The sequence below is a fragment of the Balaenoptera acutorostrata genome, chromosome 1 (assembly GCF_949987535.1).
Source record: "Balaenoptera acutorostrata chromosome 1, mBalAcu1.1, whole genome shotgun sequence".
Taxonomy (NCBI): Eukaryota; Metazoa; Chordata; class Mammalia; order Artiodactyla; family Balaenopteridae; genus Balaenoptera; species Balaenoptera acutorostrata.
Window position 1 is genome coordinate 68,572,832 of NC_080064.1, and position 13,393 is coordinate 68,586,224.

General features: G+C 39.0%; 2 protein-coding genes across 17 annotated transcripts in view; one reads left to right on the forward strand and one right to left on the reverse strand.

The window, feature by feature from the left end:
• The window catches only part of FUBP1 (far upstream element binding protein 1), a 34,447-nt gene extending 32,569 nt beyond the window's left edge, over positions 1-1,878 (reverse strand). For 7 of the 15 annotated variants that reach the window (XR_003624275.2, XM_028168917.2, XM_028168916.2 and 4 more), the window contains exon 1: positions 1,647-1,878. Coding sequence is in view for 14 of the 15 variants with exons in the window: in XM_028168917.2 (XP_028024718.1) it covers positions 1,647-1,766 (120 nt within the window). In the remaining variant the exon portion in view is untranslated. The remainder of the gene's footprint in view (positions 1-1,646) is intronic. The other 8 variants (XM_057544161.1, XM_028168919.2, XM_057544153.1 and 5 more) reach the window with 2 other exon arrangements.
• A 135-nt stretch (positions 1,879-2,013) lies between these two features.
• DNAJB4 (DnaJ heat shock protein family (Hsp40) member B4) overlaps positions 2,014-13,393 on the forward strand; it is a 39,955-nt gene continuing 28,575 nt past the window's right edge. Inside the window, exon 1 of one of the 2 annotated variants that reach the window (XM_057544195.1) lies at positions 2,014-2,093. The gene's annotated coding sequence lies outside the window, so the exon portion shown is untranslated. The remainder of the gene's footprint in view (positions 2,094-13,393) is intronic. The other variant, XM_057544201.1, reaches the window with a different exon arrangement.

Genomic DNA, 13,393 nt, shown 5'->3' on the forward strand with positions numbered 1-13,393 from the left:
GGTCAAACTCTCACTCATTCTTTAATGCCTTGCTTAAAATATCAGTCCTTTACTTTGGCAGTTAGGTACCCCACTCCCTGGTGTTGTGTACAGTACCTGATTCATAGAACTCTTAAATGTTTACAGAACAAATAGATGAATTAACAGTGCCCATATTTTGTCTACTGTTTGAAAGCGTTAATCAGATACTTCTATTCTTTTGTCTTTGGTTCCTTGACCATCATAGCTTCCTAGAAGGCAGAAACCCAATTAACATATTTAAAAAGTCTCCAGTATTTATGTACAGTGTGTGTCACAAATTAATTCAATATGCTGGTTGAATAAAATAATTCAGGTGAGTCTTCCAATCCAATCTAATAAAACCCTTCTAACAGAGTTCCTGTCATTATATAAATGTTTCAGTCACTATTCTAAACATGTTCAGAAGTAGTAAATAAGAATTAGGTCTGAATAAATCGCAGAATTAGGGTTAATGATGACCTTCTGTTGACTCCTTGGAAAATTTCTGATTAAAAACAAGTACAGGTACATTTTTATTTATAATGTGTTCACATTATAAAAATATGAGCGCTTTGCTACATCACTACAGATTTTATGGATTTTGACTCCAATGATCCTTTAATCCAACCCGGGGGTGAAAAAATAAGTTAACGAAGTGAACTCCTAATGTAATCAAAACATACCACAAAATTGGATTCTGATTATCATGAGCTGTACTCTAAAAATGTCTAGCATCTAACACGCATCGTGTCATAACGAGAATATAAGATTCTTACTTTTGCTTAGACACAAGTCCATACCAACATCACACGTTTTAAAATTACATTAAGGGACTATCTAATAAAGGTAAAGTTCAAATAAAATCCTGGAATACAACTTTTTTTTTTACAGCTTTTGTTTGGGTAAGTGGTGCCTTTAGGGCAAATGTACGCACCTACGTAATACAAAGAGGTCTGGTCAGTTTACGACTCTGAACTGAGAGGCAGATTCAAATTGAAACTTAGGGTATAATGGCCCTGAAGCCATTTTGAGAAGTAAAGAGGGAAGGAACCGTAGAACACGCGTAAATCCCGCCCTGAAGAGGGATTCCAACCCGGAATACGAGTGCTCTCCTCTAATTCTCTTCCTTGAAGGTGTGAAAGTGTATGGTACGCGAAAGATTAATTGCGGGAGAGCTCGAACGGGTTGGAAGCTCTAAAGACTGCTTTAATGACAGATCCCTTCCCTTACCATGGCTCCTGCGGACAGACCCTAGTCCTTTCCCAAACTCATTACTAGAAGCTTCCATACTACTGTGTAAAACTACGCGCGCTTTACCCCATGGAAGAGGATGTTCACTCCGAGAAAAAGGAAATGCTAACTCCTTGGAGAAAAAAGCGCGAGTACCGCAGAAACGGGAGAAAAATCTAAAGCCATCTTCGCGTAGCACGCGTTGGGGTTCAAAGTGGCTTAGACACCAAGAACACAAAACCGAGTTCCACCCTCTATTCGGTATTACCAACGTGGGGAAACGTGAGTCTCGTCACATTTCAGAGGGCGGAAGGGCACTTCTTTCCTCTTCCTCATGCGCGAAGAAGTAGCGGCCTACTCAGCCAGCGGCCAATTACCGTGAGCTGTCGGGGTCTCGCCGCGCGGTCCAGACTTACCTGCCGGGCTCTCTGCAGCGCATCTTTGAAAGCATCGTTAACTCCTCCACCACCACCGCCGCCGCCTCCACCACCAGCTGAGCCAGAGGAGGGTGGAGGCACTGTTGAATAATCTGCCATGCCTACTCTACAGTGGCCGCTACCGCTTCTTCGCAGGGACCTCTCAGCCAACTGCTAAGAAAGAAAGAAAATGGCGGCCGTCGAGGCTGTATCACATTCTTGTGCGACCATCGTGCCGTAGAGGGGCGGAGACTGAAAGAAGAAAATCTCGCGATGTTTTGAAGCAACGCGCTGGTGTGGGGGTGGGGCTGGAAAAAGACAGGCAGCGAGATATCGCGAGAATTGTCTTTAGATTTCGCGAGAATGGGGTTTCTATCGGCGCCTCCTATACGTGCGTTCTTGGGTTGAGGTGGTGCGGTTATCCCTCTGGGGTAGTGGATGAGACTGGTGAGCTGGCCGCCGTCTGCTTAAATTTTTGAAAGGCTGGAGGAAAGGAGTAGTTTCTTATCGGTCGCCGCCTCAGGGAGGTAGAATGGGTGGATTTTCCGCCGAGGGTCATTCTGTGTACCATTGGGGAAGTTGGGGACGTCGATAGGCGTAACGGCGGCACAACAGTGTTTAGAGCGTGCCGCCGGGAGGGCATCTGGGAGAAGCGCGCTTTGGCCGCCGCGCAGTGTTGCTCCCGAAAACGTCCGCCCGGCATAGCGGGAACGCGGCATGATTTTAAGGGTAGTAAAGTGTCCCTGCATTTTACTTCTAGATTGTCACTTTTGAGTTTTGTCACAAGTGGGGATGAATTTAGGCCGGAGGCCTTAGTTCTCGAGCTGATTTCGAAGTTTTTGTGTAAATTCTTTGGATGAGGCTGTGACGATATGACTGCCCTTTTCTTTACCTTTTTAAAATGTAATTGTTCCTAAAATTCAGTTTTAGCCAGACTCAGTAACCTAGTATCGTATGTATCCATGGCCAGTTTTATTGAGGTCCTTATAGATAAGAAACAGCGTCCATTTCTTGACCAAAATTGGCTTTGTGGCTTCTTCGAAATAGTTTCCCTCAGCCGCAACTTGTGAGAACTCTAATGTTTTGTATTGTCACCCCGGGACTAGATGATGATGATGTTGATTATTTTGGTTTTTGTTATCTACTTCAGTTACCAGGTAATTTCTTTCTGGAGCATATCGTGGCACGTAGTTTACTGCATTAGTGGTAGTAGTTTCAGACCCATTCGAATGCTTTAGGAGTTGATCACAGTGATTTTATTTTTCCCCAAAATTCTTTCCCTTTAGATAACAAAGAGTGAGGTAAAATGAACTTTACCAACTTTGGTATTTTGTGTTTAGTGAGTTAGGTCTCAAAGAGTACTTTTCCCATTGCTAGTCTTAGAGTAATTAAGAGAAATGTGTGCTGCAGTCTTCCTTATACCTGAAATTAATGTATCCACTTGCTCAAGGCCCAAAGTAAGTCTGATAACAGTTACATGCACACAGATACAAGTGGGCCATCATTTTCCTATAATTAACGTTTCCTACCATCTTATCCATTTATAGCTCTGATTATGTCCTTCAGTGTGCATAGCCATCTATTTCGATTTGGGGGGAATTTGTATTTGGAAAAGCAGTGAATGTGTTGGACTACAGATTTAAGCGTAACTGGTAAAAAGAAAAACTGTATAAGCAGTGTTGGGTGGTATTGCTAAATAGGATTTCTTCAGCTGTGCTTTGAGAAGGTCTGTGCAATAAATGGCATTTATTAATCAGTAATTGATTTTTTCATATTTGATTAATTAGATACATACCAGTTAGTCCTGATCAACATAGTGTTGGTCACAGAGTGATATAATTTACCTCCAAAGAAATAAACTTTGTTTCATGTATACCACAATTTTAGTTATCTCTAAACGTTGAAAATAAGTAAAGACCTCCATTTCTAGTTTTTTTGGTAGAGTCTCCTGGAAGTATGGGTATTCTAGGATGGGAACCATTTGGAATCAGTCAAGATCAGGATTTCTCAACCTTAGCACTATTGACACTTTACGGCCAGGTAATTTTTTATTTTATAGCACTACTGTGCATTGTAGTATGTTTAGCAGTATCCTTGGCCTCTACCCATAGATGCCAGTAGCACCTGTACCAATATGAGAACCCCCTATACCAATTATGACAACCAAAAATGTCTCCAGAGATTGCAGATGTCCCCTGGGAGGCAAAATCACTCCACAATGAGAACCACTGGTCAGCCTTGATCGCTGCCCCTGATTTTTCCATCAAGAAGACCTATTTACCTTACTTCAGAGGTATATTCCACATTCCACTACTTTTCATCTCCACTACTCCTGAGTTACCATCACCTCAGTCTTGGGCTGTTACAGTAGCATTCTAGTTGTTTTTTCTGCTTCCACCCTTACATCTTTACAATTTACTTTTAAAAATTATGAAATTTTGTACAGCGAAGTATATAATATATATGTAATGTCTCAAATGTAACAAGCACCCATGTATCTGCTTTCCAGGAATGTTCTCCAAAAAATAGACCACTACCAGTACTCTTGAAGCTCAAGGGTGCCTCTACTTGAATGTATTACAATTGTTTCTTCATATAGCAGCTTAAAATCTTTCTTTAAAACATAAATCAGATCATCTCACCTAGTCTTCTCTCTTATTGCACTCTAAATCCCATCTCCTGGAATGGCCTAAGGGCGCCATGTAATCAGGCTACTATCTAAACACTCCTGCTCCTCATTCCATTTGAGCCACCTTGCTGTCCAAGAACATTCCTGCCTCTGGGGCTTTATGCTTGCATTTTCCTCTGCCTGATTCAGATGTTCTTATAGACCTTCACGTGGATGATTTGTCCTCATCATTTGGGTCTCAGTTCAGATGTCATCTCCCTAGACCATCTCTGACCTCTGTTGTACCATTCTGCAGTCACTCTCCAATTACCATGTTCTCTTTATAGAATTTATCGGAAATTATCTTACGTCGTATGTGTTTACTTGTTTATTGTCTGTCTGCCATTAGATTGTAAACTGCTGGAGAGCAAGGACCTTGTCTGTCTCTACCACTGACTAGTCCCTAACACATAGTCTTAGCATTCTAGATATTTGTTGAATGAATGAATGTTGAAAACAATCCATCTCTACATTTTAGTTGATTTTGTGACCTTGGTCAAGTGCACTTAGACTCTGTGTCTCAGATTTCTCATCTACATAATGATCATAACCTGCATTGGTATCCTCAAATGAGGTATCTCTGTGAGCTCTTCAGAAACTGGAAAGTGCTATCAAATGGAAATTGGCTTTATTAAACATAGAATTTGGCTTCTGGTATTTCATAATTAGGAAAGGATAATCCATGGTACTCCACTTCTATAAAATTTTTGGATTAAACATCTATGTTCAAATCTTAGTTTTGGTAAAACCCAGGATCCTGTAACAGCAACTGAATTGTAGGAAAACTATAACCAGTGACTTTTGATTTGGTTATAGGTAAATTAGTTCTGAGTCCACTCAGTCTTCTCAAAGCCATTTGTAGTTTGCTGGTTACTCTAGATAATTTCATTATAACTGATGAAATCAGACTTTTCTTGACTAAATGCATTTCCCTTTGCAATGTAAATCCTCTTAAAAGTGGATGTATCTGGAAGCAACCTAAATGCCCATTGACAGACGAATGGATAAAGAAGATGTGGTACATATGGACAATGGAATATTACTCAGCCATAAAAAGGAACGAAATTGAGTCATTTGTTTAGACGTGGATGGATCTAGAGACTGTCATACAGAGTGAAGTCAGTCAGAAAGAGAAAAACAAATATCGTATATTAACGCATGTATGTGGAACCTAGAAAAATGGTACAGATGAGCAGGTTTGCAGGGCAGAAGTTGAGACACAGACGTAGAGAACAAACGTATGGACACCAAGGGGGGAAAACCGCAGTGGGTTGGGGATGGTGGTGTGCTGAATTGGGCGATTGGGATTAACATGTATACACTGATGTGTATAAAATTGATGACTGATTTAAAAAAAAAAAAGACAAAAAAAAAGTGGATGTATCATAGCTAATCTAAAACTGGTTTATTGTGCTTTGAGAGATTGGCTAAATTTTCAGCTGAATTCTATTTTATAGTCACTGTCTTATAGAAATTAGTATTCCATATTTCATTCTCAGGATGAAGCAAAAATCAATGTTTTTAAGCTTATAAAAGTCTAGCAGGGGCATTTAGATTTATCAAATAACAGAATGAAACGATTAGTAAAGATAGTACAAGTTGGGCTATTAAATGTACTGGCAACGTTCTTCATTTTACTTTCTGATTTATTGGTTACCAAATGACTGATTCTTTCTCAGCATAACTTTCCACTGTTAGATTAGTTAAATCTGTGTGAAATATTAACAGATTCTTATTTTATAGCTATTGGAGAAAAAAAGTCCATTATAGCTTTTTGGATAGGCATTTTAGAGTGGCAAAATTGTACAGACTTCCTGCCTCATCTTTTTATCTATCACCTACCTCCTAACAACTGTTAGCCAAAAGGAGCTGATAACTTTATGCTGTATTCTGTGTGTCATTTGAACCAGGCCTGTATCTTCTCAGTGCACAGTCACAACAGATTCAGGTTAAATGTGAGGAGTAAAGTGGCCAGTTAGTTCAAAGTAAAGTAAGTGGTCCAGGATGTTGTTTTAGGGTATTTGATCATTAATGTTGGTCATTGGTCTTAATGACTTTTGTGTCCTTTCTGATCGAGTTTGCAGGATTCTGTTTCAGACTGTGTGAATGGAAGCAAGAACTATCAGTACTTGCATTATAAAGGACAAAGTTGTTAACACATATGTAACTTGGGAACTTTGTGGAGAACAACAGTTTGACTAGTGTCTGAAACTGGAGGCAGCCCCATGTAGTGAAAAGAACTCTGGACTTGGTCCCAGAGGATCTAGATTCAAGTCTGACCCATGTGCCCTTTGGTAAGTCACATAACTTCCTTTTACCGGCATACCAGTGACGGCAGTTTAATCTGTTTTTGAAAAGTAAAGGATAATAAAAAGTCTTATGTTTTTACACCATGATTTCTGTCTTTTCTCTTTCAGAAGTCACCATAGTATCATCTCACCCTCAGTTATTAGAAATTTCTTCTCTGATTTGGATGTCAGATTTAATAGTATGTCCTGATTGAAAGGCTGTTAGAGCATTGACAGATCCCCTAGGATATTGCTCATGACCACTGATTTGCCATAAATCTAGCCGTTTGCCATCCTTGTCATTCCCACCTATTCATAACTGCAGAGCCCTTGGGCCTTTGCACATATCTTTCTCTTTGTCAGGAACACCCCTCACCTCTTCCATTTCACTGTTGTCTGTTGAAAATTTTCCATTTTTTCAGAAAACCTGTCCAGAACTATCAAATTTAGGGATTCCTATTTGTATTCATATACCATATCATGGTAATAATACCATAATATCATTTATTGTTTAGAATTCCCACTAGATTATAAGGTTCATGACAGTAAGGGCTATGTCTTTTTCTGTGTCTTTACTGCATAGCACACTCTAAAGTGCTATATACTGGGCACTGTAAGTGCTTTACATGTATTTAATTCATTTATCCTCACATTGGCTCTATGAGATAGGCACTATTAAAATCTCCATTTTGCTGGGGTACAGATGAGTTAACGAACTTGCCCAAGGTCACGTGTTAGTAAATGTTAGAGCTGAGATTTGAACCTAGGCAGCCTGACTTGAAAGAATGGAAGAATCTATTAAAAATCTATGAAATGTATCTCTTTGTAATTTCTAGGGTATGAGTCACAATTTGGTATTTCTTACTTGGATGTTTAAAATATTTGCATTAGTTTTTATCAAGACTTAGGCTAAAATTCTTCATGGGAAGGCAGCTCTTAATGTAAGGTAATAAAAGTAGATTACTTACAAAATTTAAAGAACCCGTGTGTTGTATAACATTATAGAAGCTTGTTTTTCTGTATTGCTAGTTGCACTGGGTGGATTAGTAATATGCCTTAGTAAAGTACATAGTGCTTTATGGTGTGTGTGTATATATACATATATACCTGTATATTTGATGATGATTAGTGTTATTTTTCAAATACATTGTTCAGGGGGTTTATGTATTTGTAGTACACATCACTAACTAGACTGTAAGACTTCTCAAGACAAGGATAGGATTGATTAATTTTAATTTTTCCCCTATATTACCACACAGCACCTGTGATAATGTTTGTACTGTTTGTCTGCATATTGTATTCCTCTACAAAATCACCCATCTGCTAAAAGAAGCATATCAGGAGTTTTTAGATTAGACTCTTCTGAGAAGGAAAATCTTTATAGTTTAATCTTTTAGAACAATTAATGCTTGAGACAAAGGTTCTTTGTGAAAATATAATAAATTTTCTCTGCCCTTGAGGACCTCTTCATTGAAGGTGGAAGGCATATGGGGGAGAAGGGTGGGGTTTGCTGAAGTGCCATTTCCAACTTTACAGGGTTCTTCAAATCTAGTGAGAGAATGACTATCCTTTCTGTATCATACAGAGGACCTCTTTGAATATATATTGAGTGTTTGGCTAGTTGCACACATCTGTTGGCATCCTGTCTATAAGCAGGATCTGTCCTTTGGGATCATAGGAGACAGAATGTAGCATCATAGAATATACAGAAAATTGAATATCAGTATTCAGTGAGAAAAGTTTAGAGCTGCCTGCTGGTAAGCCATAACACTCCCAGCTTCCCATTACTTTAGGGATGTTGCTAGGTCAAATATCTGGGACTCAAAGCATCTGTCTCAAAGTGGCCTTTACCACTCAGTTCTGGAGTGATTTTTAGCTAGTTCTATAGCATGCATTTCAATAATTTGTAATAAAGCTGGTATATAATGCTGTAGAATATCATATTTAATGAAACTGCAGAATATATATGATATGTATGGTTTCATAATTTACATTAAATTGGTCCTATACTTACTCCCCAAATGTGTTTCCAAACTCGTGTCTGCAGTTACCACTAAGACTTATTTGTATGTTGCCTCAAAACCAAAATGTCTAAAAAAAATTCTTATATTTACTGTTCTTAGTCTCCCTTGATTTTGTGGTCAAAAGCATCTTTATTTGTTCCTCCCCTACTTAGATCATTTATTTATACATCAGTTCCTTTCACTTCTGTTACATTTATCTTTTTCATTAAATTTTTAGCCAAGTAAAGAGTCGGATAAAAAATCATCTTTTTTCATGAAACTTAACCTGACTAACCAATTCCAGTGATCTTGCCCTTAATTAAATGGTTGTCTGCATTTGTTACAGGGAGATTTTTTTTAAATGTGAAAGCTGAGCCACAACTACCACTCCCAGAGACTCTGATTTAACTGGTCTATATCTGTATCTGTAAAAACTTCCTATGTTGCTTTTATTTGTTTATTTATTTATTTATTTAATTTAGCTGTGCCGGATCTTAGTTGCGGCACGTGGGATCTTCATTGCGGCATGCATGCGGGATCTAGTTACCTTACCAGGGATCGAACCTGGGCCGGCTGCATTAGGAGCGCAGAGTCTTAACCGCTGGACCACCAGGGAAGTCCCCCTATGTTGATTTTTTGAAGTGCAGCCCACACTTGAGAACCACTGAAATACAAAGTCAACATGCTCCATCAGATTTTTGCTTATTTTTAATGCCTTGCAATTTGTTCTCTAGTTGTTATGGGCATATAGTCTTGAGAACTCAAGCTCTAGAAACATTTTCTGTTTTTGAACTTATCAACTTTTTGTTGATCTAGGCTAATGGCAATGTTAATTGAACAGGGCCACCAGCATCATCTGGGGGTGCTTTTAAAAATGTGGATACAGGGCTTCCCTGGTGGCGCAGTGGTTGAGAATCCGCCTGCCAATGCAGGGAACATGGGTTCGAGCCCTGGTCCGGGAAGATCCCACATTCCGCGGAGCAATTAAGCCTGTGCGCCACAACTACTGAGCCTGTGCTCCAGAACCAGCGAGCCACAACTACTGAAGCCCGTGCACCTAGAGCCCGAGCTCCACAACAAAAGAAGCCACAGCAATGAGAAACCCGCACACCACAACGAAGAGTAGGCCCCGCTTGCTGCAACTAGAGAAAGCCCGTGCGCAGCAACGAAGACCCAACACAGACATAAATAAAATAAAATAAATACATTTATAAAATAAAGCTCGTAAGCATGTTTTAAAAAAAAAAATGTGGATACCTGGGCCCCACCTGGATGTAGTGAATCATTTTTATGGGAAATTACATTTTTTTAAATGTCTTAGGGGAATTCCCTGGTGGTCCAGTGGTTAGGACTAGGCGCTCTCACTGCCAGGGGCCTGGGTTCCATCCCTGATTGGGGAACTAAGATCCCGCAAGCCAAGGGGCATGGCCAAAAAAAAAAGCATCTTAGATTCTTATGCTCATCAAAGTTTGAAAACTGACTCTTTATGCAAAAAGTATTTAATAAGTATTTGCATAATTAAGCTGAATTAAAATTTGTTTCCCCAGCTAGACTGTAGCAAATGTTCTGAATACAAAGATCTGTCCTTTCCCGTTTCCCCTCTGTGTAAGAGAGGGCTGTGGTCAAGGACTGGCTTTTACTCTTTGGCTTGCCCAGTATGGCTTAGTGCTTTTCTTTTGGTAGAAGCCTGATAAATATTGAATTGAGTTTTATATGTAATCATACTTATTTTGCTGCAAAGCTAGAGCTAAAAACAAATTGTTGAATATGTGGTTACGAATGTTGGGGGCCTTCGAGGCTAGGTGGCACAGAAGATTAGCTTCACTCGAACTTTTCCTAAGAACTTGGAAAGACTTTGAGGATCATCTAGTCCATTTCTTTCATTTTATGGAGGAAATTGTGACCCAGATTGCTTGAATGCTATGTACAAAGTGACAAGATTAATTGCAAGACTAGAGCCAAGACTAGATTCCTAATCCAGTGCTCTTTATTTCATGAAATAAGTTCTCTTTGAAGCAGCAGTGATTGGGTTAAGTTTCAGATGGAGGTTTTCTGCTTCTTAGGTACAAGGGGAAGAAAACTCTGTGCACAACCAAAAACAGCTTGATTTTTAAAATCAGGACATCTGCCTTTACTCACATTTATTTTTTGAGATAGATTACTAGAAGACAGAGGATCTTTGCCGATGAAATCCTTAACTGAAGATGGGTGGGTGTGAGATATAAAACTCACTTGGCATACAATTTTGTTGTTGTTTTTAGTGGAACTTTGCTTCTCTGTCCTGACATTTCCATGTCTCTATTTATAGCGGTGATCTCTTTGGAATTTGCCTTCTGATTGTTCTTTTATGTTGCTTCATATTAACTAATATTCTCACTTCATTTTTAAAAGAGTGTATTTGAAAGGACTTGAGAAGGAAAAGAAGGAATAAAAAATTTTTAAGTATCTGAAATTACTATTTTCCTGTGACTTAACCATAATATTCTTCATAACAGATTATCTAATTATAGTACCTAATAATACAAATACTAAATTTTCAAGATAGCATGGTAGTTTATTTTCTAAATTTAAAAGCATATTGGGACTTCCCTGGTGGTGCAGTGGTTAAGAATCTGCCTGCCAGTTCAGGGGACACGGGTTCGATCCCAGGTCCGGAAGATCCCACGTGCTGCGGAGCAACTGAGCCCGTGAGCCACAACTACTGAGCCCGCGCGCCTAGAGCCCGTGCTCTGCAACAAGAGAAGCCACCTCAATGAGAAGCCCGCACACCACAATGAAGAGTAGCCCCCCGCTTGTCTCAACTAGAGAAAGCCTGCATGCAGCAACTAAGACCCAATGCTGCCGAAAAAACATAAATTAAAAAAAAAAAAACTGTATAAAAGCATATGAAGTCTACAATAAATTCCTTTTATCTAGGACAGGTATTACTTTTAGATTCTTAACAACCTTGATTTTTAACTGTACTTTGATATAAGTGAAGATCAAGAGATTTTATTTTAGTTAGAGTCTTTAAATGGTGCAGTCTTTAAGTGCAGGAACTGCCTTATTTACTTTTTCTTTTAAACTTTTGAATTTTATTTGTTTATACAGCAGGCTCTTATTAGTTATCCATTTTATACATATTAGTGTATACATGTCAATCCCAATCTCCCAATTCATCCCACCACCACCATCCCCCCCGCCACTCTCCCCGCTTGGTGTCCATACGTTTGTTCTCTACATCTGTGTCTCTATTTCTGCCCTGGAGACCAGTTAGGAACTGCCTTATTTACTTCTGAGATGAATATACTACCTGGCATCTAGTGGATGCTTATTAATCTATTCATTTATTCAGTTCAGTGAAAATGCTGGGCATTGTTCTAGGTGTTAGATATACAGTAGTGAACAAAATAGACAAATATCCTTATCCTCATGGACCTTATTCTAGTGAGTGAATGTTGAAAGAAACCATGAATCACTTTGGAAAGACTATATTTGTTTTCAGATTGTAATTTGCATCACTCTAAAATAGGGTAGCGAATTCCTTGGCGGTCCAGTGGTTAGCACTCAGTGCTTTCACTGCCAAGGGCCTGGGTTCGATCCCTGGTCAGGGAACTAGGGTCCCACAAGCTGCCTGGTGTGGCCAAAAAAAAATTCTTTGAAGAAATAAAAAAGGATAGTCTGTAATTTATTAAGCAATGGGTTGAAGAGTTGGAATGGCAGAAGCTTAATCAGACCACTCATTCATTTAAACATTTCCTAGTGTGAGTATGTAAAATTATTTGAAATAATTACATAACTGCCAGTCATTGTCATCCTAATTGTCGTTCAGTTCTTGTGTTCTGTTTGTAACCCTGAGTAAAATGTTCTATTTGTAACTCTGAGTAAAGGCTTCAGTTGCTAGCCCAGCTACAACCAGGGAACTTCATCAAAAATCAGATACCACTGAGTGCCTCTAATTATGCTGGCCCAAAACTCCGTACACACCAAAGTTCTAGTTGTTTACTTGTTTGTTGTCAGTTTTTCACACCATAGTGTGAGCTCCACAGGGTCTATTTTAGTCACCAATGTATCCTAAGTGCATAAAATAATGTCACATAGTAGATGCTAGTAAATATTAATAAATCAATCCTTGACCACTGAAAATGCAATTTCCTCCCTACTCATAGCTACGGCCTACATCTAATCTTCATCCAGACTACTCAAACAATAAAAATCTTTAATTCCAATATTCTCTCAAGAAGACCTCTTATTATTTTAATAGCCTGTTTACTAATGTATTCCTTCTGTTCTTCTAGTCTTTTGACACTTCTCTTTTTTTTCAGTCTCTGTTACTTCCTGGCCTTATTTGCCAGTCACTTCAAGAATTCTCAACTCCCATTCCCCTTTGTCTTTCAGTTATGTCCACTCTTTAAATCTACTCTAAACCACTTAAAATAGACTTTGGAGTCAGTTAAGCTTCAATTCACCATTTGCTACCTATGTGCCAAGTTATTTAACCTGGCCATGTTTAATCTTTTTTGAGTCTCATTTTGTTCTTTGTGCTCTAAGCATTGTTATGAAAATTAAGTGAGATTATGGTAACCAGATACAATTGCCTATGAGTAATGAAAACCCTTATTAAATAATAACTAAAAAGTCCAGGTGCAGAGTCACTCTAGGGCTGGTTGATTTAGCAGCTCAACAATACATGAGGTATCCATATTTTTTTCATCTTTGCCCTCTGCCATCCTCAGCATGTGGCTTAGTGCCCCTAATGATTGCATAATGGTTGCCTCAGTTCCCAGTGTTATGCAGGCATGATTGTAA